Source organism: Brassica napus, chromosome C9, assembly GCF_020379485.1.
Source record: "Brassica napus cultivar Da-Ae chromosome C9, Da-Ae, whole genome shotgun sequence".
Taxonomy (NCBI): domain Eukaryota; kingdom Viridiplantae; phylum Streptophyta; class Magnoliopsida; order Brassicales; family Brassicaceae; genus Brassica; species Brassica napus.
This window is the reverse complement of record NC_063452.1, coordinates 12877627-12903741: the sequence shown is the minus strand read 5'-3', so window position 1 is coordinate 12903741 and position 26115 is coordinate 12877627. Positions and strand designations below refer to the sequence as shown.

General features: G+C 32.2%; 3 protein-coding genes and 1 long non-coding RNA gene across 8 annotated transcripts; 2 read left to right on the top strand and 2 right to left on the bottom strand.

The window, feature by feature from the left end:
* Positions 1 to 612: 612 nt before the first annotated feature.
* LOC106392188 (transcription factor EGL1) lies at positions 613 to 5722 on the top strand. Of its 2 annotated transcripts, none has more exons than XM_013832983.3 (8): positions 613 to 944; positions 1024 to 1155; positions 1248 to 1520; positions 3582 to 3678; positions 3769 to 3840; positions 3945 to 4712; positions 4958 to 5374; positions 5471 to 5722. In XM_013832983.3, exons 2-8 carry the CDS (start codon positions 1037 to 1039, stop codon positions 5540 to 5542), a joined length of 1818 nt encoding a protein of 605 aa, XP_013688437.2. In that variant the 5' UTR covers positions 613 to 944; positions 1024 to 1036; the 3' UTR covers positions 5543 to 5722. The 2 variants fall into 2 exon arrangements, with proteins under 2 accessions (XP_013688437.2, XP_013688436.2); XM_013832982.3 differs by having other exon boundaries at positions 615 to 916.
* A 4589-nt stretch (positions 5723 to 10311) lies between these two features.
* On the bottom strand, positions 10312 to 13030 carry LOC106394304 (GMP synthase [glutamine-hydrolyzing]). Its single transcript, XM_013834883.2, has 6 exons — positions 12350 to 13030; positions 11644 to 11894; positions 11183 to 11558; positions 10961 to 11092; positions 10690 to 10865; positions 10312 to 10598 (listed from the first exon to the last, which is right to left on the bottom strand). Exons 1-6 carry the CDS (start codon positions 12896 to 12898, stop codon positions 10475 to 10477), a joined length of 1608 nt encoding a protein of 535 aa, XP_013690337.2. The 5' UTR covers positions 12899 to 13030; the 3' UTR covers positions 10312 to 10474.
* A 7511-nt stretch (positions 13031 to 20541) lies between these two features.
* Positions 20542 to 23321, bottom strand: LOC106392191. Of its 4 annotated transcripts, none has more exons than XM_013832986.3 (4): positions 22771 to 23321; positions 22391 to 22596; positions 22245 to 22312; positions 20542 to 22172 (listed from the first exon to the last, which is right to left on the bottom strand). In XM_013832986.3, the coding sequence occupies exons 2-4, from the start codon at positions 22578 to 22580 to the stop codon at positions 20646 to 20648; spliced, it is 1785 nt and encodes a 594-aa protein (XP_013688440.1). In that variant the 5' UTR covers positions 22581 to 22596; positions 22771 to 23321; the 3' UTR covers positions 20542 to 20645. The 4 variants fall into 4 exon arrangements, with proteins under 4 accessions (XP_013688440.1, XP_048625977.1, XP_048625976.1 ...); XM_048770020.1 differs by having other exon boundaries at positions 22259 to 22312; XM_048770019.1 differs by lacking the exon at positions 22771 to 23321 and having other exon boundaries at positions 22391 to 22742.
* LOC111210024 lies at positions 23321 to 24170 on the top strand. The gene is made up of 2 exons (XR_002661422.2): positions 23321 to 23584; positions 23755 to 24170. It is a non-coding gene; the product is annotated as an uncharacterized LOC111210024 (long non-coding RNA).
* The last annotated feature ends 1945 nt before the right edge of the window (positions 24171 to 26115 follow it).

The following is a 26115-nucleotide window of genomic DNA, read 5'->3' as shown; positions in this document are numbered from 1 at the left end:
ACTTTCAAAGTGCCACTATAGTTACTTTTCCCAGTTATTATTATTAATTTATTTATTTTTATTTACGGGTTTCACCGGTTACATGTTAAGATAATATAGCAATGTTATGTATAAGAGGCACGTTGTATAAGGTGATATAGGGTTTTTGGTTATACATTGAATTATATTTTGTTTAAATGTTATACAATGCAATTTCACTTAAATAATAATAATAATATCTTAGTCATTCATATAATAAAATTAAGAAACCATACTATAGCTTCTAAATACAGTTAAAGGTCAAATCTAACTTTTATACTATGTGAATAAAAGACAGTTATCCATGGTATTGTTTTCATTCCATGTTATATTTTATGCATAATGTCTAGAATACGCATAAATCAACTGATAGTGGTTAAACATGTTCATATTTTATGTATATAATTTTTTTTTTTGTAAAAAATGTATATAAATATAGCTACTGTAATTCTTCTATACATTAGTTTAGTATTTTATCACTTTATAAAATATATAGTACAAAGATAAAAACTATATATATAAATTCTCTTAACAAAAAAAAAAAAAAAAAGAGAGTGGTGTTTACTGCTTGGAACACAATATTCAACCACAGGGTAGGTACACACTACTTTTGTTTTCCACTCATTTTCAAAACTATTTTAAAAAAATCCTCGTAAATTTCTGAATTATGTGATACTACTCAGCGTATATTCACCTAACCTAAGTATCCATAAAGAGATTCGGACACATTCTTTTTCTGTCGACTTAAAGCTCAATTCCGCCACAACAATAGTAACTTCAAAAACAAAATACTACTAGTATTTAATTCTTGTTAATATTTTTCTCATATATAGAAGGTTCAAAATAAATATCATGGGTATTGCTGTCTCCTTCCTTCCCCAAACCGAACCAGTGTCATGTAAAAATCACTAACTCATAAGTCGCAAGTCATCACCTGAAAATCCATTCTGCTTCTTTTATTTTCTTAACAAGAGTCTGATTATTATTTTTGTGTGGATGCTACAGAGATGAATAAAAAATGGCTACTGGAGAAAACAGAACCGTGCAGGAAAATCTAAAGAAACACCTCGCAGTTTCAGTTCGAAACATTCAATGGAGTTATGGAATATTTTGGTCTATCTCTGCTTCTCAACCAGGGTACATCTCTTAATCTTTACCCTTTTTCTTTAAAGTAAAAGTTTTATTTATTTATTTCATCTGTATTTTTTGTGGGTTACTACTATAAATAGAGTGCTGGAATGGGGAGATGGATACTACAATGGAGACATTAAGACGAGGAAGACGATTCAAGCAGTGGAAGTCAAAGCTGACCAGTTGGGTCTTGAGAGAAGCGATCAGCTTAGAGAGCTTTATGAATCTCTCTCGGTCGCGGAATCCTCAGCCTCCGGTGGCTCTCAGGTCAGTAGACGAGCTTCCGCTACCGCTCTCTCTCCGGAAGATCTCACCGACACCGAGTGGTACTACCTAGTATGCATGTCTTTCGTCTTCAACATTGGTGAAGGGTAATTCCGTCTTTTCTGCAATCCATCCCTACTCCCACTAAAAGAAATATGTTAAAAAAAAATATAATTATGTATAATTAAAAACTAATATAAAATTTTAACATACGTTGGGTGGATGTAAGAGATCTTTAACTCTAAGAATTTTTTTTTTCTGATTTAAAAAAAAAAAATTAAAAACTAACCAATCGTGGATCGCTACGTGTCAGTGGGATCCGTGAACAGTGCAAGAACCAAACTCTTCGAAAACGGGTTTAAGAGCGGACTCTTAAGTTTTTTTTGAGAAGATAATCATGCTCTACACTACTACTATGCTTCTAGATTGGTTCTAAGAAAAACTATATTTCAAGATTTGTCATTTCTGTTAAAAGTCGCAAACATTTAATGTTTATTTTTGTCAACCTCAAACATTTAATATTAAAATAAAGAGTATTTGATTTTGTCTACTAAAAATTAAAAAGGACAAAAAAAAAATTTTTGTATCGTGTCTCTCTTTCAATTATCATCTTCCATGGGAGTATTCCTCCCACATTGGAAGAGTTTGATTGTTACAAACACAATCCTTAGAGTACATGTTTGTGTGTTTAAAAATTGTTAAGCTTTAATAATAAACTCAATACGGTTCATAAACTATAATGGAAACGCGAAAACAAAACACCAATTTCGTTCCTAGGCATGGGTAGGGGTGGGCGTTCGGGTACCTATTCGGGTTCGGTTCGGATCTATTCGAGTTTCAGGTTTTCGGGTTTAAAGATTTCACCTCCATTCGGGTATTTCTAAATTTCGGTTCGGATTCGCTTTGGATCTTTGCGGGTTCGGTTCGGATTCGGATAACCCATTTAAAATATTTTAAAACTTTTAATACTCATTATATACTTAAAATTTCTCAAAATGTAAAACAAAATAATATATTACATATAAATTTGTATAATATATGTCAAAATACCTAAAATTAACCTATACATTGGTTTAATTTGAATATTTGGATTAAAAATCAATAGATATTTCAAGTATTTTGATCTTTTGAATATATTTGAGCTATTTTAGACATTTACTTTTGCTTATTTATGTATATTTGCAAATAGTTTAGATAAATTAAAAGTATCTTATATATTTTGGATTTTTTAATTTATATTAAATCTAAAAATAAGTAATATATTTAGGTATATAAATCTATTTCGGTTACATTCGGTACCCGAGATACTTCGGTTCGGGTCGGGTTCGGTTTTGGTTTTTTAGATACCAAAATTTTGAACCTGTTCGGATATTTAATCAATTTCGGTTCGGGTTCGGTACTATTTTTTCGGACCGGATTCGGTTCGGTTCTTCGGATCCGGATTTTTTGCCCAGTCCTAGGCATGGGCGTTCAGATATCCGTTTGGATTCGGACCGGGTATTCGGGTTTTCGGATATTTCTTCATAGAGATCTAGAATCCGTTCGGATATTTTTACATATCAAATTGGATTCAGATATTTTTAGTTATGGTTCACTTATTTCGGGCCGAGTTCAGATATTTTAGATTTTGAAAAACAAATTCAAATTCTTTATTTCTAAAGTTTCTTGTACCTAAAATTTTACAATTAACTTAACTAATTTTTATATTTTTAATAGGTTGGATAATTTATAAGTTTGGAAACAAACTTTGAAAAAAAAATAATACTAATCTATTTGTTGTTTTGAGATTTAGATGCAACTTTTGTTGATGTATGAAACAAGAACTTTGACATACATTTTAAGTGAACAACATACCACTTTGTCTGCAAACTATATGTATATTATCTGATCTTAAACCATATACAAATCAATATAAATCTTTTGAATAAAATGAGAGAAGTAAACTAAGAATATAAGGTTAAATATATATATGTTTGGTTATTTTCGGATATTTGTTCGAGTTCGGATATCCAATATCTCATAGCTCAATATCCGTTAGGCTCTTTTGCTACGTCGATTCAAATTTTTCGGATCGAATTCGAGTTCAGATATCGGATAAAATGTCTAGACCTATTAGTTTGTTTCATAAAAGTTAATTCCGTCTTTTACTAACGTAGAATTACCTGTAGAATTACCGGAGGAGCATTAGGGAACGGAGAACCAATATGGCTATGTAACGCTCATACCGCCGACAGCAAAGTCTTTACTCGCTCTCTTCTCGCTAAAGTAAGTTTTTGAGTACTTTTGTATGCGATTGGAAACGCCAACGCTATACTGAAAACGTTCATTTTCATGTGGCGTTTTTGCTCTTTAAAGAGTGCTTCGCTTCTGACAGTAGTTTGCTTCCCATTTCTTGGAGGAGTCCTTGAGATCGGCACAACCGAACATGTAAACCAATAATTTTATTTACATTTTTCTAAAAAAATGTTTAATTGTAATTTATAAAAGTTCAAATAGATATTTATTTTTTTTATTTTGGTAAATTAATATAGATTACAGAGGACTTGAACGTGATTCAATGCGTGAAGACATTATTCCTTGAGGCTCATCCTTATGGAACTATATCAACGAGATCTGATTATCAAGAAATATTTGATCCTTTAAACAGCGATAAGTACATTCCAACGTTTGGAACTGAAGCTTTTCCGACAACTTCTACAAGCGTGTTTGAACAAGAACTAGAGGATCATGATTCGTTCATCAACGGTGGTGGTGCGTCTCAGGTACAAAGCTGGCAGTTTGTGGGTGAAGAACTCAATAACTGCGTTCACCAACCGGTTAATTCTAGCGATTGCGTTTCCCAGACGTTTGTTGGAGGAACAACCGGAAGAGTTTCTTGTAATCCAAGAAAGAGCAGGCCTCAACGGTTAGGTCAAATCCAAGAACAGAGTAACCGTTTGAATATGGACGATGATGTTCATTACCAAGGGGTGATCTCGACAATATTCAAAACAACGCATCAGCTAGTTCTTGGACCGCAATTTCAGAACTTTGATAAGCGGTCAAGTTTCACGCGGTGGAGGCGGTTGCCATTATCAGCAAAAACATTGGGAGAGAAGTCGCAAAACATGTTAAAGAAGATTGTTTTTGAGGTTCCTCGGATGCACCAGAAGGAGTTGTTGTTACCAGACACACCTGAAGATAACATGTTTAAGGTTGGGGATGAAACCGGGAACCATGCCTTGTCCGAGAGGAAATGCCGAGAGAAGTTGAATGATCGGTTCATGACGTTGAGATCAATCATTCCTTCGATTAGTAAGGTAGCCCTAATCCAACACTTTTGCTTTAATAGTGTTTTGTTTTTAACTCTAACGACAAAAAATAACTAATCTGGTTCTGAAATTTTGGCAGACTATAATCGATTTAGTAAGAATTTATATAACTTTTTTTTATAACTTTAAATCATTTCTAAAATTTTGGGACATAGACTCTAACATGTTTTGCATGTGCATGTTATAAAATATTATGTTTTCAAGGAAGTAATCTTATCTCTTGTGGGTTTTAGATCGATAAAGTGTCGATTCTTGATGATACGATTGATTATCTTCAAGAACTGCAAAGACGGGTTCAAGAATTGGAATCTTGCCGAGAATATACCGATACAGAGATGCAAATGCCTATGAAGAGGAAGAAACCGGAGGATGAAGATGAGAGAGCATCGGCTAATTGTTTGAACACCAAGAGGAAGGAGAGTGATGTGAACGTAGGAGAAGATGAACCAGCTGATACCGGTTATGCTGGTTTAACTGATAATCTAAGGATCGGTTCGTTTGGCAATGAGGTGGTTATTGAGCTTAGATGTGCTTGGAGAGAAGGTATACTGCTTGAGATAATGGATGTGATTAGTCATCTCAATTTGGATTCTCACTCGGTACAGTCCTCGACTGGGGACGGTTTACTCTGCCTAACTGTCAATTGCAAGGTACAATCACTAACACAGGCTTAATTAATTTATGTTACTTAACCGAAATATGTGTAAACCGAAATTTATATGTATATGGTTCAATGTTGGTTGCAGCATAAAGGGACAAATATCGCCACAGCAGGAATGATCCAAGAGGCACTTCAAAGAGTTGCATGGATATGTTAAAGACCTCACATTTTAGATTGACAGAATTAGCTTTTGTTTCGGTTTCGTTTTCCAATCTTATGAACTCAGTGATTCAAACCGGATTTTGTGATTTTGAATTTTTCGAAGATCCTTTTGAATTCTTGTAAAATTGAATTCGTTTTGGTTCATAACGTAGACAAATATGAGGTTCTTACTTCACAATACTATGAAACTAAATTATGAAAATAAAACCCTAATGGGAAAATATACTAATGAAGTTTGCTGAACAAGTAAAGGTAACATTTGCAAATTAAAAAAAGAAATAAAAAATGCATATTTTTAACTAGTTTGAAGTTCGACCAAACAAGAGTTTATACTAAAATCTAAATAGATAGAAGATTAGTTCCATCTCGATATTCTTTTGGTACTTTAATTTTTTGCAAAAACAATGTTTTAAAATATATTTAGGAAATATAAAGATAGATTGCTGGTCAAAAGCTGCTAGAAAAGTGTTTGTCCACAAAATACAATGCCTTATTAAAAAAGAAGTAATGTCATTTCAAAGAATTGCATCTAACTCCACTGAGAAATTGAATATGCGTTAACATGCACTTTTTCCATAAAATGACGGAAGAAAATCTAAGCACAAGAACAGGGGCGGATGCAGGAATCTTGTAATTGGGGGCAGGGGTGTGAAAATGAGCTATAACTCGTGATCTGGCTCAGTTCACTTCGTTTTTTCATGAGCATGATCTCTATATTTTAAGCTCATTTAATAAATGAGTTTAATGATCGAACTTAAATTAGATCACGAGTTATATGAACGATCTTTGATGAACATGAGTTGACTCATGAGCTTGTTCATTTTATACTTACAATAATATATAATATATTTTATATATATTATATTTGAATTTGGATAATTTCTATTTTTATGTAAAAAAAAATAATAATTTCTATATTTATCATATTTATCTTCTAAAATTAAAATGTAAAACATACATATAAGACATTGAAGATGAATTGGCTCAAAACTCTCACAAAGAATAGGGATTTGGATCATTGGTTTTGCTTTAATTTAATTTATATTAGGTGTTATTTTTTTTATTTTTGTCATGTGTTGGTTTTTATTTAATATTTAATATTTATGTTTTGGATTTTTTTAATATTTAAATTTTGAACAATATTATAGAAGTTATTCTATCACTATTTTATTTTATTATAATTATTTTTATTTAGATAACGAGTTAGCTCATTTAAGTCACGATCTAGATGATCTGAGTTCGAGTTTACATATTGAAGCTCATATAATAAATGAGCTGAGCTGAACTAACTCACGAAAGAGCCGAACTCACTATGAGTTGAGCGAGCTAGCTCATTTTGACACCCCTAATTGGGGGCACAATACAAAAAAATCCCAAAAACATATAGGGTTGGGGGCACATTTTCCTTTTATTCACCAAAAGCTAAGAACAAGTAACCAAATTTATTTAAATTATATAAGAATATTAGAAACCAGTAGGGGCACGTGACCCAGTACCGTCAGGCCTCTGTCCGCCCCTGCACAAGAAATTGGATTGTATTTGGATTTCGTATGGTAGCATCAAATTATGATCTTTCTAGTTAGAGGTTAATTTATTCAAAAATACAGAATGAGGCGTTTGAAAATTGCTTTAAACAATTTCTTGATTTTGAACAAAATAATAGTGGCATTTTTTCATGAGATTTGTTGGCATGATAGATCGATGGCTTTTAACATGATCCATCAGTTGGTGAAGTTGAGGTTTTGTATTGATGGTTGCAGAACCGGAAATGAGAATTTCGGAATCCTATTCAAAATAAAGATAATTTTACTATTCGAAAAGGTCTATAAAAATAATCATAGAACAAAAAAAAAGAACAATCTAAACATATTTATCTTCAAAATACAGTACAATAGTATTCTGAAAACTCACAACAATAGTTCTAACAATTCTGAAAAATAACTCTTCTTGCGGGTTTTCCAGCAAAATCATTCCTCAGATCTTCATGATTGAAATTTCGAATCAAAGATTTTTCAATCGATAAAATAGCCTATCTGTTCAACCTTCATGTGACATAGTAGATCGTAGATAAGACTTTATCAACTTTAACTTAGAAAAACATATTTTAGCTGAAGCGGCTGAAACATGAATTGTGAGCATTATCCTATAAGCACTCCATTTATTCGCATAGCTATCCTTCATTATCTTCAAATAATCCAGTACTTCTACATTATTCTTGAAAGCTTTTGGCAAAACTTCTCTAAAATTTGATTTCCATGAACAAATGATTCCCATCAATATCAAAATTTGCTCCATGCTTAAGAAAAGCTTCAAAGTTAGAACATTTAGTCTTCAAACTATTATCACTTGTTGAGTTGAGCTTTCGTAGACTAACAAAAACCCAAAAAATAATTCATACTCTTTAAATTGTTCTAACCTTGTTTGGAAAGAAACAAGAGCTTGGTTAATCATTTTGATAAAATAATTGATTCTGAATTCATCCTCCAAACTTAGAACTTGACAAACAACATCACCTTTGTCTCGCTCTTCATCAAAATGAGTTTTCCTTCTAATAAGACACTTGTTCTTTTTGTTAAACGCGGTTCAGTATCCATAGCAATTGCAATTTTGAGGCTTCAGCTTTTGCTTCTCTAAATCATGTTTCTCTATACTTTTGGAAAAAAAAGAAACCAACCCCTTTTAGCTGAGCAATGGAATGATCGAGATTCTTCAGACTGTAGCATCTTGCTTAAAATACTCTGGGCCGGCTTAGATAGGGGGGCGAGCGGTGCGATCGCCCCGGGCCCAATCCATTGTCCCCCTATTTCTTAATAGATAAGGGCCCGATTTTTTTAAAAAAAAAATACATGTATTTTTATATTAAAAATAAGAAAATGGGCCCAAATTTTTTTATATGAAAGTTTTTTTTTTATTTCCATAGATTTATTTTTAAAAATACTTCTGGTATTTTGAAAAAAAAAACATATATCTATCAGATTTTTTAAAGAAACTAATAGTTTAGAAATTAAAATTACGTTTTGCCCCTGGGCCCATGACACCATTGAGCCGGCCCTGAAAATACTAACAACAATAGAATATCATACCACATAATCATACCAAACAAAAACTCAAACCTTCCAATTTCTTGTGTTTAACTTATCGCAAGACATTCAGCATCACTCCACGCTCCCGGATCATCACTGTTTTCTACCAAGGCATCTCTAATTTCTAGAGCTTCAAAATATATTTCCTTAACCCTTTCAAAGTGACTTTCCCAACGCGTATCTGATAGTGGTTTAAGCGTAAAACCTCCCACCATTTTTTTGTACATCTCCCACCTAGTCGAAGAAGGTGAAAAAAACCGTATAAACGCGGTATAATCCCAGAGAAAGAGATCACTTTATCGAAAGATTTAGCAATATCACAAACAGCCATAATCAGATTATGTCAACCACATGGTGTATAAAACGCTATTGGATTGATATCCAACAATCTCTTCTACACTACTTTGTTTTTTTCCTTTCACGTTGGATCCATTGTCATAACCTTGTCCTCTGACATCATTAGTATCCAAATTTAGACCAATCAATGACATCATTTTCCCGATTTATCCTCAACTTCGAGATAAGAAAAAATCTTCATTCTGAATTGGATTCACTGATATTTTCACACATCGAATAATGAGAGACATTTGCTCTTTGTGGATAATATATGGAGTACAATCAAGAATAAATGAAAATAGTTTTGCCTCTTTAATCTTCTTGATGATCATAAACTTGATTTAAGAACTCACATTCCAAACAACTCATTCTGAATTTTGTAGCTGAGATAATGGTATTGGTTTCTCCTTTGGTAATTCGCCTAATGTGCTCCCTCATTACATGATCAATTCACCAATCATCTCAATATTCCCCAGAAAATTTCCACTGTTATCTCGACCAATTTTGTCATTAGATCTCTGAAATGCTATATTACTCTTAGCCAAATACTTTACCACTGAAAATAATCTGAGTAAAAGCTCTCTCCAATATTCTTTTTTCTTTTTTCTTTTTTCTTTTCCTCTTGGACACACTTATTAATTGTCTGATTCTTTTGCAGCCTCATCTGGAGTTCCATCCACTGGCTCATACACATAATGTGATCATGACTAATTTCATGTTAACTCAGCCGTTACTTCAGTATTGTTCCAATCCATAAACCCAATGCTTGCTAGTTTAGTAGTGTCCTTGTAACAGAGTGAACAACTTGCAACTACAAAAAAACAGCAGATATATTGTTGAATAAACTAACCAACGCCTCTGATGCATATCTCCATTCTTCATGATCCTTTTGTAATGTCTATGAGAAAAGTGTCTACCACTTTTATGGTGGCGAGAGAGGACCTTTTTCACCCAAATAATCTTTTAACTTCTGGTCAAATTTTCTCCAATTTCCAAAATCCATAAGATCAAAAGCTGAATCATCTTCTTTAAAATGCTCATCATCTGTATTTAAATTGACATCTTCATCATCCATCTCAGCATCACAAACTTATAATTCTAGAGAAAAAGATGGTACTTTCTATAAAGGGGACACCAGAAGCCAATGAGAACATCCTCCTCTCTTTAACCTCTCTCTCTCTCTCACCACCCTCTATTTTAGAATTTTTTCTTGCCTTCGCTAATATTACACTGTAAAAAAACAATCGATAAAAATATAACATCAATCATTAAAATTTGTTTCGAACTGGATTTTTCGTTTTGGCTTGATTGTGTAGTACGTGGGCTAATTAATTGAACGACCTGGTTCATGCAAGTTTTAGATCAATAAATATTTTATGAGAAAACTATATTCCGCTCATAATAGTAATAAGCATCAATTTTAGATGATGACCACAACAATCTTTTTAAAAATGGTCTAAAAATTGTGGATATCCATAAACCAAACAACCCAAATTGATCTGATTCTTTTATTCCCATTCGATCGTTGAAGGAGGCTTTGATGTAATGTCTTGAACCACACGGTTTACTCCTTGAACACTGTTACAGATTTTCCGGGAAACATCATCCAGAAACTTGTGCTCAAAATTGAACCTGTAAAACATCAAGTATTCTTATCAACACAAGTAGCAAAGACCAAACGGATTCTGTATGAATCGGTTACAAAGAAAAGTAAGAAGCTTACCAATCTGCAGTCATTCCATCTTGGCTTGTAACTGCGCGAAGAGCAACCACATGAGAATGTGTTCTCTTGTCACCTTGGACTCCAACTGATCTTACAGGCAAGAACACTGCAAAAGCTTGCCAGATCGAATCATAGAGACCCGCGTCTCTGATTGATTGGATGAAGATCTCATCAACCTGAGATAAATCGCGCAAAAAGAACAAGAAAATGAGTTTGGTAAACGGGTAACTGCAGAATATACGTTCCAGCTTCAGATTTTAAATAAACTTACCTGACGAAGAACCTCAAGGGCGTTTCCTTGAGTAACATCTCCCAAGACTCTAACTGCGAGCCCTGGACCAGGGAACGGGTGACGCTTCAAGAATCCTACGGGAACATTCAAGATTCTTCCAAGCTCACGGACCTTTATTGCACAAACATACCAAAGAAACGATCAAACAAACGGTAGTAAAACACTTGACAGTTGCAGGAAAGAAGGATTGTTAAGACGCACCTCGTCTTTGAAGAGAAGCTTGAGTGGTTCAATGAGCTTCAGTTTCATGTCTTTAGGGAGACCTCCTACGTTATGATGACTTTTGATGGTGTGTGAATGAGTCCTGTCAGTACCGGGGGGAGGACACGACTCAATCACATCAGGGTACAGAGTCCCTTGAACTAGAAAAGCGGGTTTCTTCCCATGCTTCTTCTCTAACTCATGGGCAAACTGATCGAAAATGTTGATAAACTCCTTTCCGATAATCTTCCTCTTGGTCTCTGGATCCACTACGCCTTTGAGTTGACTCAGAAACTGCTCAGATGCGTCTACACAAGTAACAGGTAGATGCAAGTCTCTCTCAAATGTATCCATCACACGTTCTTGCTCCTTGTACCTACAAAAAGGACCCTTCTCAAATTAATTTAAAAAAGGCATTGAAAGTGCATGGCACAACTAAAAATACAAGCTTGTTATCTGACCTCAATAGCCCGTTGTCGACAAAGATGCAATGAAGCCTATCTCCAATAGCCTTGTGAACAAGAGTTGCGGCAACAGTAGAGTCCACACCTCCTGACAAAGCGCAGATGACATGTTCATCAGCTGCAACGGTATTGTTAATCACTTTGATCTCTTCTTCCATCAGATCCTCCATCTTCCAGTCCGCAGATACCCCACACACATCAAAGAGGAAGTGCTTTAGTGTCTCCATTCCTTTTGGTGAATGCGTCACCTGCCAAAATCCAACAGAAAGCCATTTAGTAAACAGCTAGAAATTAACAATCTCCACCACAACCATTTAAAGAACTTCCTTAGCAATAATCCAAAGAATTAGAGACCAGACGACAACACTAATGAACTGGACCAGACACTCAATCAAAAAGTACCAAAATCATCAACCAAAAGTCTTACTAAATGCTCCCAAGTCTCTTGAGAGGCTTTAAGATATGAATAGAATGTGAAAGATCCACTAAACTAAAAATCCAATAAAAGCCATTTCATTTTCCAGACTCTAACCGAAGCTTCACAAGCCACATCACATCCATTTAACTAAATTAACTGGACCACTAAACCATTGTCAATCAAACAAAATTACGGATTTATTGACTTTTTCAGTTGCTTGCTAAGTCTAATGAGGTTCATTAACATAAGAGCAGCTAAAGATTCAAACTTTAATGATTCTAATACCTCAGGATGATACTGCAACCCATAAATCCTCCTCCCCCGATTCTCCAAAGCAGCAACAGCACCCTGAGCACTCTGAGCCACAACCTCAAACCCATCAGGAAGCTTCAGAGCCTCATCACCATGACTCATCCAAACCACCTGCTTCTCCCCAACCCTCCCCTTCCCAAAAATCTCACTCTCCCCACCCTTCACCTCAATCTCCATCTTCCCATACTCCTTACTCTCCCCTTCCACAACAACACCCCCAAGCCTCTGCACAATCAGCTGCAAACCATAGCAAATCCCCAAAACGTGAACACCATTCCCTTCAGCCCACTCGACGAACCCTTCGGGGAAACTCGGCGCGTCGTGCGCGTGGACGGAGTGAGGGCCCCCGGAGAGGATGACGACGCGGGGGTTGTGGCTGGAGATTTGTTTGAGGGAGGAGGTGCCGCTGAGGACGAGGGAGAAGACGTTGAGGGAGCGGATGCGGCGGGTGATGAGGTGGGTGTATTGGGAGCCGAAGTCGAGGATGAGGACTGTGTCGGGCTTCATTGTGGGAGTCTCCATGAGAGAGGAAATGGGGATTTGTTTAGGGTTTATGGTGGTGGTGGTGGTGGTGGTGGGGGAGAGGGCTTTGAGTGGAGGGTTTTATAAAGAGACAGCAGAGGCAAACTAGGGCTTTTCTCACTCATTAAAATATGTTTTGAATTTTTGTGCCCACATTTGAGCATGGGTGGATTTTTTACTCTCTTTTTTTTTTGTATATAGAATGATAAGAAAGTTTAAACATTTATCAAAGAAAATTCCAGTTTTGGTTCTTTTTTTTTTCTAAGTTTTCATTAGAAATCTGTTAATACACCAAAAAAAAAAAAATTGGTGGTTCAATTCAGTTTAGATTTTTCGGATGATATTCCCTATTTTAGTTATCGTTTATGCTTATGCACATATATTAATAAAATATATTTAATTTTGTATATTTCCAAAATAAAAACACCATTATTTATAAAATTTGAAGAAAATATTTTGGTTGTTTCGATAAAATATTAGACAAATCGAGTTGTTGAAATTAAATCTGATCCATATAATTTAGATAAAAATATTTAATTTGAGAATTTTTTTTCTTCTTAATTTTAGATATAAAATTATTTTAATAAATATGACTAGTATTTTTATGTATATACATAGTATTTTGGATATTAAAATATTCATTTATTTTTAGGTTCGGTTCTGATTTTTTTTGTATAAGTTTTTGTGAAACAAAATTGTTTTGTTTTGTACGGTTTTAGCTATTTGAGTTTTACCTTAAAACTAGAGTTTGATCCGTGCACCCGCAAAGATGTTTGTTTATATGAAATTTTTCACAACACAAAATTATATTAATTGCATGAACATGCATCTGTATAGATATTTGTTCGATTTGTAACATATTACATTTATGACATATCGATAAATTATAATTATCTATAATTTGTTGGTTACTTATATTGGGGTTGAATATAAAATCAACCAAAATGATATGTTATATAACATATTCGTCAATTAATAATTTTTAGTTATAAACTATTTTAATGTATGTTTTATAATTAAAACATCAATTAGTATGTTTATGTATAGTAATAAATCTATCTTTCCAAAACAAAATAATCTACGTCAAATAAAGTGTACGTTTTTTAATATATAACATATAACATTTAAGTTTGTATGTCACATTTTAATAAATCTGTTTTGTTTTGTTATAAAAAACTGTTAGAGAATAATTTGGTTTGTAAGTTGGTGAGAGAATAATCTAGCAAAATAAATGATTTATGGTTAATTAATTGATGATTATTAATGTAGTGGTACAAATTGTAACTATTAGGATAAAAGATGTATTATTTATAAAGACATTTCAGTTTTAATAGAATAGATGAAAATTTGATATTTCTAAAATTTCTAAAATTCAAATTAGCAAGCTCGGAAACTAAATTAATTAGCCAACTTAATTCGTTACAATGTCATTTTGGTAATATGTGGAATTAAATAGAATATCTATGGTACTAAAAAAAAATTAATATACTCAGATTCGGTGTATTATCATCAGAATATTCAGTTTTTTTTTTGTTATTTGCTACACAACATTTTATAAATTTATGAAATTAGGAAATTTTGGTTTGTTTGAATGTATTTGAGGCAAGATTTGGCTTGTTTGAATGCTAGATTTTAGGAATACTATTGATACATATATAAATTTTTTAATTAATAAATATATATTATGGCGTATTATTCTAAAAAGTTATGTTGAAACTTTATAATATCTTTTTAATATACTTATGTTATGATATGTATTCCAATATTTATATTTCATCAATATGAATATACCAGAATCAAAAATTGGTTATTGAACAACCAATTCTTATATTTAGTACATATATTTTGAAAATAGTAAAACTATAGTTTATATTAAACATTTTTATAAAGTTATATGGTCGTTAATTTAATAATATATATTGAACCGGTTAGTAAACCACTATTAATTAATAATGATTGCCTCGAGATAGTGGAGGTTGATTAATAATGCTTTTTTTTTAGAGAAACTTTTATGTTCCAAATTATATGACGTACGGTTTCGATTTTCTATGTAAAATTTATTAACATTTAATTTTATATGACCAATGATAAAATACATTCTATTTTATTATTGGTTGATTTGTGGTTTGGTAAATAATTAATGATGTTTTTGTTTAGAAAATATAAAAATTAATGATTTTCTTAAACTATGTGCATAATTCTAAAACAAATTATATTAAAAAAAGGAGGAGTACCAAATTAGGATGTATAATTGATTACTTTAGTGTGTGTTTTGTAAACACGTAATTGACATGGTTCGATGATAAATGTAACAATAGGATTCAATTTATTAGACATGCTTTGGAATAAATCGATTTAGGTATACTCCATGTGTATCATTTTAAGAGGTGTTTAAGGTTTTTGCACAAATATTAAAAAATACAAACTTTTATGTAATTAGCTTTGGTAACATAAAATAACCTTAAATAAAACTAATTCAACTAATAAGAAAAAGATGCAGTATTTTATAATTGGTCAAAAATTTCAAATGACATTAAATTTCACTTAGAATTGTGATAACATCACATATTTTGAAACAAAATCAAAATCTTTAAACACCGGTTAAACTGATGGGGAGGGAGTATTAATTTTTTCATTAAAGGAAAGTAAAGATAATAAATGCTGAGAGATATGATCAGATAAATTCTCAGTGACATTTGATGTAATTAAATAGTTAATTTAAAGGTTAGTTTATATTTGTACTTCTATTTTAGGTGATGATTGTTTGCATAGTTTTTAGATTTTGGTTTTTGGTTTTTAGATTGGTTTATTTTAAAATTAAAAAAAATGTTAATTTTATTCCTTTGCGTAAGAATCTTATATATTTTTGTATTAAATTTTAGATGCAAAATATTTTATTCAAATATTTTATTCAACTTAAGTGATTTGTAATAATTACTATGTTGTCATTTAAATATTTTCTTATTAAACAAAACCCACGTACATTTGTTAAAAAACCAACAAAACATGGTTTTTGGTTTTTACTTGGAAATAGGTAGTTAACACAAAATTTGGTTTTCTTATTTTTTTTGGGAATCTGTCTTTTTAAATCTTGATTGGTAAAAAATAATTTTTACAAAAACAAAAACTAAAAACTGTTTGGAAAACTACGAACAATCAACCACTTAATAATTGAGAAACATTATAACATTTAAGTCTAACAACGTGTCGTCACCAAAATGAAATTCAGAATCCTTATAAAATATGTTGGTCTAATTAAGTATATTATACTTTTTATTAAACTAATCATAAAATTAATTAAAGTGTACAATTATTATTTTATTTTCCTTCCTTAAATAAAAGATACGAAATTACCAAATATGACTAATATATATATGACAATTAATGATTCTAATAATAAAGATTTGATAATAATTTATATCTCATCCATCGTTTTTGTTTAATTTTATATTACTAAAATAAATTAAACAATGAAATTAGCTATAAAATTAAAATATAGATTTTTTCATATATGTTTTGAATTTTAAAAAATAGCAAAATTACTAAAACTGTTAAAATTATTATGTTAAAAATTAATGATCAATGGTTTAACGTTCCATATATATTAATAGAGAAACATTTAAAAAGTTTAGAACATGTAGTTTGTACTAATTAAAAAAATGTCATGCTAAGTTGTCACTTAATCCATTTTTTTCTTATTTGAGGAGCATTGTATATAACTAACCTTTCATTCATGTGTTTATTACATGTGTGTCATTTCCTACGTGTCAGCACCACAAGCTCTTTCACCTCATATATTCAAAAACCCTTTCTTAACTAAACTAATTACAAAATTTGCCATTGAACATTACACTAAAAATTGGGTATATACTATAAGCTTATTGACTAACAACAAAAATAAACCCGCGCCATGCTTGCTATGCTTCAATTACAAACGGTTAGATCTTTAAATATGCCGAGATTTTATTGCCATAACCTGAGATTCTTCATAATGATCGATTTCGTTATATAGCATGACTTAAATATTAATGCCTTTCTATATAGTTAGACTACATAAAATCCACTGTCTACGTATGTATCTACATATCTACTTATATATATGTTGCTGCAACTCTTTTCCATATTAGATAAAGATACCAATCACAATCACAATGTTCAAAAATTACTACATAATGGCAAAATGTAATAGATATATATGTACACTTTTTTTTAAATGACATAAAACGATCCAATATATTATATTTTTAAGAGCTAATAATAGTTTCAAATCTCCTCCATTGCATGTTAACCATGTTTATTGTTTCCATAATTATCAGTGCAATTATAGTCGGCGATCATTTTATGATAGTTTAGATTCAAGGCAACAAAATTTAATACATTACCATTTCGATTTTTCCCATAATATATGATTCAAATTTGAATTGTCACTCACAGGATCAAATAAATTATTGTCAATGGCAATGTTAGCGTGATAATGGAAACAAAATTGACGTGAAAAGAGGAGTTTCATATATAAGGGATTTAACGGATATTGCATCGTTGTTATTTGAATACGGTTTCATCACGTCAAAGTTATTAAAAATACATGATTGTCCATCGTTGATTTATACATATTTTTGCAATAGAGGGTATTTTTACATTAAATTTGCGTGACCAGATCATATATTGCTTAAAAAAATATATATAACAGATTTATGAAGTGAACAATATTTAATTCAATACTCTTTTTGAAAATACTGTGACATATATTCGTTGAAGTGATCGTTTGATTTTGTGACAGACTAAGTGCAACCGTTTTACATCAGATTCGAAAAAATAATTCTCAAACATGTAATATATTGCTTTAAAAATATTTATAACAAAGCTATGAAGTGAACAATATTAAACTAAGAATTCTTTAAAATCAATTTTTTTTTTAATATTTTAATACTTCGAAGATCATGATCAAATTATGCATAAATCTATGCAATATTTCGACCAATCATAAAATTATGCAATATTTGAAACTACATATATGTTCAAAATTATTAATCTTGGTTAGAAAAACAATTAAGATCGACAATAATTGAGGAAAATACATTAAATTTCCGTAAACAATTCATAATATTTGATTATGTCTTTCTTCCGATGATTAATTATCATTTCCGTAAACAATGCATAATTGATACAATCAAATTATTAATTATTAAAATCATCGGAAGAAAATCAAGGATTTGACCAGTTTAGATTTTACAAACGTATCAATCAGATCTTAAATTTTGGAGTCAAGTGTAGAATCAATTCATAATTGATTTTCTTCCGATGATTTTGAAAATCAAGTCAATATTTTTCCCTTGGCCTACAAATAGTTTAATGCTTAGATTGACAAGGTCTACTTCCTCAGATTTCTTTATTTTATACGTCCCAAATTTAAGCTATTTCTATATGGTTTGCATTAATTCCTTATTTATGGTATAAATATTTGTAATTTATAAGCTATAGGGAATGTGAATATTTGGTCACATACTACAAACATATTAATGCCATCGGCTAACTTTATTTCCTCAGATTTCCTTATTTTACAAATTAAATTTATTTGAGATTACCTAAGAATATGAATACTGAATATTCTCTTTCGCCATAATGCAAACTTTGCTGTACAATACTATTTATCAAGTTTATAATTAATTCATAATCTTCACTAAATGAATTTTTAAAACCATCAAGTAATTTACCTCAATTATATTCGTTGAGAAACACGTTTCCATATACAATCCAAGATCCAAATTTTGCCTAACTTGAAAGCTGCGTTTTTTAAAACAACATGTGAAAAGACCAGTTTTAAAGTAAATTGTACGGCAAATATGGAAATATTAATTAGTAAATATTTGCTACTATAATTTTGGCTATTTGTTTTCATCATTAAAACTCTATATAAATACGCAGTGTCTGCAACACAACTCCTCACCACATCACTCTTTCTGAATCATTATTAACAAAACCAGAAGTACACCAATGGCAGACTTTATAGGATTGTAAACGAAGAGTTTTGAAGTTACTTTTCACAGCAGTCGTAGTTTTCTTAGTTTTATTTATTTATTTTGTTTCCTTATTATATAGGATATGCTTTCACATTTTATTTTATTTTATCGCCTATGTTTCGTTTTATCTTTATTTCATAATTAATTTTATATAAGTTTTTGTTTACTCTTATAGATTCATTTTCATGAACTATACTTCAATCACACAAAACAAATAACACAAGTTTTAAAAAAATTTGAAGCTTACTTTATTTACATATCCACAATTTCGTTGAATCCCTTAACATAAATAACATGTAATATTTGTGTCTATGATTTTTACATTTCTAATATCTATATATTCAAACTTATAATTTCTTTAAGTTTCCTCACCCCGCGCAGGGCGCGGGTGATCACCTAGTTGGAATGTTAATTTGTTTACGTGGCGGTTTGAAAATCAATTGAGAATTTTGTTTGTCCAAAATTAAATTGTTAGGGAATGTTATATTATATAGTATGACTATTATGGACCATTCATTTATCAAATTGAAATTTATTATATATTATTTTCTTAAATAAAACCTACAGAATTGCCTAATGTGATTATAATATATATACTAATTAATGATTTTAAATATTGAAGATTTGCTAATAATATGTATTTTTTCTATCATTTTTGTTTAATTCTTTATTATTAAAATAAATTACACAATTTCATTAATCATATACTATTAAAATTTTAGATTTTTTTGTATATGTTGTATTTTGAATTTTTCAAAACAAAAATAAATTACTACAACTGTTAAAAATCTTACATAAACTTTTGTGATCAATGTTTAAATTTTTTTCGATAATAAGATACAATGATAATAAAATCATATAAATAAATAATTTTATTTTAATAGGTTTTTATGTTAATATATATATATACTTCATATCGTTTAAATTTAAGTATATATCATATACGATAGATAAGATTGATTGTTTTGATTTATTTATCCTGAAATGATTGCGAATAAACCAGAGCGGTCATTTGATTTACATGTGCAAGCCAATTTATTACATAATAGTAACCGATTTCTTAGTTATTTAATATATACTTATTATTTTATTATTTCATAATATGCAGAAAAAAATAAAATAAGTAATAAAATAAAATATTTATTCTGCACAAGGCGCAGATCTTAACCTAAGTATATATCTCTTTAATAATTTTGAATCTTAAACATTTTCTAAATCTCAGGCCAAAATAAAAGAAAGAAATGAGAATAAACTCAAAAATCAATATTTATATCGAACAATAACCAAAATGACAAAAAACAAAAAATATCGAAGATAGATAGTATTGGCACGTGAACATAAACTTATCATAACCATAATTAACTTTTAAATTGCTAAATCATGCTATAAAACCGAGCTGACATAGTTTCATTGTAACCAAATAGTAGGCATGAGATTATTCGGCCTAAACGTTAAGTTTTTATGCGATAAATAATTTTTTGACCTAAAATATTTTTAAAAATTAGATCAATTCATTAGTAAACAAATTATGTAATTAACTAAAAAAAGTTTTAAAAAATTGTTTAAAGGCCAAAAATATTAATTCGATCAATAATATAAATTTTATTTTCTATACGATATTTCTTAAATAATTTTCATATAAATTAAGAACTGGGCAGGTCTTATCCTAGTTTCTTTTTATACATACCAAAAAAATGTTGAATAGCCCGTACAAATTTCAGATTAATCTACATATCCTGCATTGTTCTTAGCTCATGGATATCCTGCATTGTTCTTAGCTCATGGGAGATGTCAAGCACCAACCGTTGCAGAATATTTTCAGCTACATCAGAGACAACACCTTCATTTTCATCACGAAAACCCGACCAAAGACATGATGGCTTTACCACATCAGTCTCAATGATCTGATCCAATGTACTTGTTGGAGTGTCACAGCAGAGTGAACTCCAGTCAAAACGTCTCAGCGTCTCCTGAATCAGGTCTTCTTCTCTAAGGGAAGATGGTAAGAAAGGCCAAAACTTGATGATGGCTTGACGGTTGATCTCGCGGAGAATCTCGTCTGTGTAATCAAGAACAAGAAGAAGCTGACCGTTGTTGTGATTGTCGTGTGAGAACTCGTCTAGTAGTGATGTCTCTTCGTTGCATCTCTCCATGAGATTAGTCCAGTTCAGTTTTGAAGCTTCAAGAACTTTCTTCACAAACTTGTGAACAGAGTCTTTCTCTAGAAGAAGATCATCAAACGATACTAATCCAATCTTCTCTTCTACTGTTTCTTCTTCCAAATGGATCATCTCTAGACTTGTACAATTGTCGTTGGAGTTGGGAGGATTTGGATCAAAAACCTCCAAGTCCTTGTCCAAGGACCACAGCTTGAAGCTTTCTCTTCTCTTCTCCAGCTTCTGTCTTCTCTCTTTGAGTTTTGTCTCCAAGCTACTCAATTCCTTGGGAACTTCATAAACCGGTGAAGAATTTGATCTCTCCCGTTGCTTTTCAACCAAGAATTTTCTTGGCAAAACATCCTTCTCAAGGCTTAGCTTGAAGACATCAGACTCAACCCGCTTCTTGCGTCTAAACACCGGTGACTCCGGGCTTCTATAGCCAACTGTACTGGTAGAAACATCACTGTTTCTTACAGCCTCAGTTTCTCTAGCTTTGCCGCTACATTCTGGTGTAGTTTCTGTGTGGTTACTGTCTTTGTTAGATCCAACAACAAGCTTCACCTTCTTGGCTAGATGTTTGAATCTCACCGAGCTTGATAATCTAGGCTTCAAGAGAACAATGTTATCGAAATCATCAGCCACTGATGGAGATTTATCACGCAGTTCCTTCACCTGAGGTCTCTCCAAGTCTTGACCTTTCTTGGCTGAGATAGAATTGGGATCTTGTAAGAGTGTAATGAACAATTCTTTGTTAGAACTTAGGATATCTAATGCTTCCATGAACTGATTAGACCGGTGTTTTCCTTTCTCCTCTGCCTTGGAACAGATCAACGTTTCATTCACACGAACTTGAAGGTTAATCTCTGAGCTCTTCTTACAATCTCTCCCATTCTTCAAATCCATTTGCTTAGCCTTATCATTTGTCTTCTCAACTTCACTCAAAGAAGTGGCCTCCCTTAGATTCTTGAACCTCTTTATCTCTCTCTCTAGTAAACCCTGGACAGGTTTTGGTTCATAGCTCTCATCTTCTGTTTCAGAACTTAAAGATCTTCTCCTTGTTTTAGGCTTATATGAACTCTCTCCTTCCACAATCCGCTGAACAAATCAAGAGATTCATTTATAAGTACAAAAAGCTAACTCAAGAACTAACAAATTTTAATAACTTACATCATGACACTGACATTTATCATGAAGTCTGTTGAGCAGATCAAGTTGGCTTTTAGTGTAAACATTACCTGCAGAAAGATAAAGAAACAAAATGTAAAACTAAGAACAAGAGGTGATCCAAGAAACACACTACTGGTACTACTAACCTGCAGAATCTCTGATGGGTTTCTTGTCTGAACTCAGTTTCTTATTACCAGATTTAACATGTCTGAAATCAAAGAAGTTGATCAGTTTCCAACCACAACCAGACTTATAACTCTCGTAGACAAGAGGGCTTTTAGGGAAAGTTGCAGTTCCAGGACTCTTGCTGCTTCTTGGTGATCTCCTTTTCTCCATTGATTATCAAATAAACCTGAAAAAAAACAGAGAATTCTTCTAGTTGTGTCTAAAAATTTGCTTCTTCTGGATACATAACTGTGTCCTAAAGTGAGATTTTCAGTAAAAAAAAAAGTTCTCAGTTAAAAAATAACTTCCTTGTCTAATAATGTAGTATTTACATGTATATCAGAGTCAGAGATTTGCTTACCACTGAGAATTGAGGTTGAAATGGGACAGAAAAAAATGCAAACTTTTTCTTTACAGAGACAGTGGAGCCAATCAAGCACTGAGCTTTGTCATGGACTGATAAACTTTTTTTAAGAAAGTTAAAAACCGCAAACTTTTGTATCTACATACAAAAGAAAAAGATTGCCCAACATGATTGAGGTTGAAGATCTTCAGCGATAACTAAAGGGACCCTTGTCTCTTCATCAACCCATCTAATAAAAAGAGGATCGATGACAAAAAAAAAAAAAATAAAAAGAGGATCTTTAATCTTTAATTGTGGACAATAAAGAGGATTACTGTTTGTTCTTGGAGATGGGTCCTGTCGTCATTAAAGAGGCTTTATATTAGTTATGGAGGAAAGGGGGAAGAGGAAGAAGATTGAATGAATGAGTCATGAGTGAATAAACTTTTATAAATTGGAAATATGGGAGAATAAAAAATTATTAGTCAAAAGACCAATTAAAATAGGTCTCTTTTTTAGTTTTTATATATCGTCAGACATTTCGACTAATGTCTTTAGGTGAGGGACGAAACTAGAACTCTCTCTCTTCTCTCTTCCCTCTTCAAAATATTTAGAGAGAGAGAGAGTTTGTTTGTTCTTTCGTTGTTTCTGGCTCTTGACTCCCGAGGTTCGGGCTTTGACTCTGGCAACCGGTGGCTCACAAAGCATCGAATTGGCCGGCTATCGACTCTGGCAAACGGTGGCTCCCAAAGCATCGACTTGGCCGGCTTGTAACTTGAGAGTCATCACTCATCTCTGATAAATTTCAATGATGTTTCGTCATGTTCATCCGGTTTTTTAATTTTCTCTATGTTTTATACTTTCAATCTTTTCTTTGGTTTTCCTTATCAAATCGGTTTTGCTGAGTTATTATTTGGTCGCTTTGATCTTTCTTCTATTATTGGGTTGTTCCACCTTCACGCTTATTCTTATCATTAAAGGTGGCCTTTTTAAATTTGTTAGATTCAGAGCTTCTTTTGTTTTCGTTGGAACTTGGTGAGACCGATTTGATTTTCAATGAAGAGATGGTGCGGTTCATAGCTCTACCACTTTTGAGCTTTAGTTGTACTTGGATGTTCTATTCTTGAGCTTCCTGTTCCGGTGAGTATCCGGTGGATCTCCGGTTAGAAATCCGGCAACGGCTTGGAAATTGGTGAAGAAAGGGATGACTCTGCTCTTCCGCCACGCGTCCGTCTACCGCTTACGTGTGACACGTTGGCTGTGAGCTGTCTTGAGCCTCTTTCTCTGTTGGAGTTTTATATGGCCTTTGCGGTTAGGCTTTAGTTGTTTGTACGTTTGGGCTTTACCTTTGCCTTTTATTTTATATTTTGTACCTGTTGGCTTTTAGCCATTTAATAAAACGAGATGACAAAAAAAAATATCGCCAGACATTTTTCTTAGTGAGATATTTTTTTGTTTTTTAATAATAATATACAATTAAATTACTTTTTCTGCAAAATAAATAAGCTAAATGAGAAAGATGGAGAGAGACGTGAGAGTGAAAGAGACCATGGAAATTTGCAGATCGTTTCACATATAGACAATGCTTTCAGATAAAGCTTTTAATATTGTCATCTTCTTATCTACATATATAATGTGTATCTGTCATCTGTGAGTGTGTGAAACATAAATATTACAGTGGGTTTTATGTGATTAGAACATTAATTTATCACTGACAGTAAAAGGACTGTCAATAAAAGTGTACCTTTTATCGACAGTGCACAATTTTTTTGCTCAGTATATTTATCTTCTGTAGAAAATATAACCGTTGGAATCAAACTCGAATAATTGAAATAAGTAGTACAACGGCTTTTAATGAATATTATTTACGTGAAAGTACCGTAGCCTACCGATTAAGGTTTAAAGGTTTCTAAACCCAGGTCTGGGGTTCAAATCCCAGACTATGCAATTTATTGCAAATTACAGGAAATCCAGGTTTCAAATCCCGGAGAAAGCGATTTATTAAACAATTATGCAGACTACAGAAGAAAGACTTACAAGGGATCTTCAACATGGTGCAAGTAAATCTGGTCAGACGTGGATCTTCATAGGACGGCTCAGATGATGCAGTTAGGCGTAAGTCCTCATAAGGTAGATAGTATTGTCGGTTGTCGAATCGTCTATGTAATCTTTCTCATATCATAATTGTAAGATCATAATAAACCACCGTTAAAAAAATGATTATTATTTACAGTTGACATAAAAAAAAGTTGACAAATAAAAATGATTATTATTTACATTTATTATTATGTGTTTATTTATTTTAAATAAAAGTTGTCTAAAAGTTGTCTGTTTTAAAATAAAGTTTACATTTATGTAGCTTTCTATTGTATCATGTCCTCGAATGCTTACCAATTAGCTCCGAGTACATAAATATTACTATTATACTTGTTATAAATTAATTGATGGATGTGCATAACCGGCCCGGTCTATAAACCAGCCCATCCACAGGAGAGAGAGTCGCCCTATTGAGGAGAGAGAGAGGCGGCCACATTCATATGTTTACTTTTCCTTATATGATTAGAATTTCCTTTCTTTGTAATCTTTCCATATTATGTATTAGTAGTCTTTCCTAATCCTAGTTGGTTTAGGTTTTGGATACTTTTCCTTTTACTTATCTTGTAATCCTCTATATAAAGGGAACATTTATTCATTAATGAAATACAGAAACATTCAGCTCTAAATCTATTGTTTCACAACACGTTATCAGCACGATAGTCCCTAAACACCCTGAGCCTAAAAACCTAATCGGAAAACCCCTTAAACCCAAATCCTAGCCGGCGACCTTGAACCCTAACTCGACGAACCCTAATATGTTCTTGCAAGCGTTCCAGTTCGTGTTCATCCGATCAGCCCCAGCCCTAAGGTGTTTCTGATACTAGACGAACACAGCCTCAGCTCCATCCATTCTCAGCTTGCATCCTGGACAACTACAACTCACGTTCCCCGATCAGCCAGCTCGCGACCCAACAGCGATCAGCTCGCGCGACTTCAACTCCAGCTCGCGTCCGTTCGAGATTCTCTTAGGTGGTCCGGTTTCTACAATCTGCAAACAAAAGGTAACCCTAATTCTAAGAACATGAGAACTGAATTTAGATTGTTTGTAAAGAATGAAACCCTAAAAAACTAATCTCTAAGATAAAACCCTAGGATAATAGATCAAACCCTAAATGAGTAAATCAGAGCTCGAATAAGTCTGATCCCCTAAACCCTAAATTGAGATTGATCCATTGATCAATTAAAATCATAACCTTAAAAGGTTTTGAATCTCAAATCAAATCCCTTTAATCAAAGATCAAAGTTTCGAAATCCTTAAAACCCTAA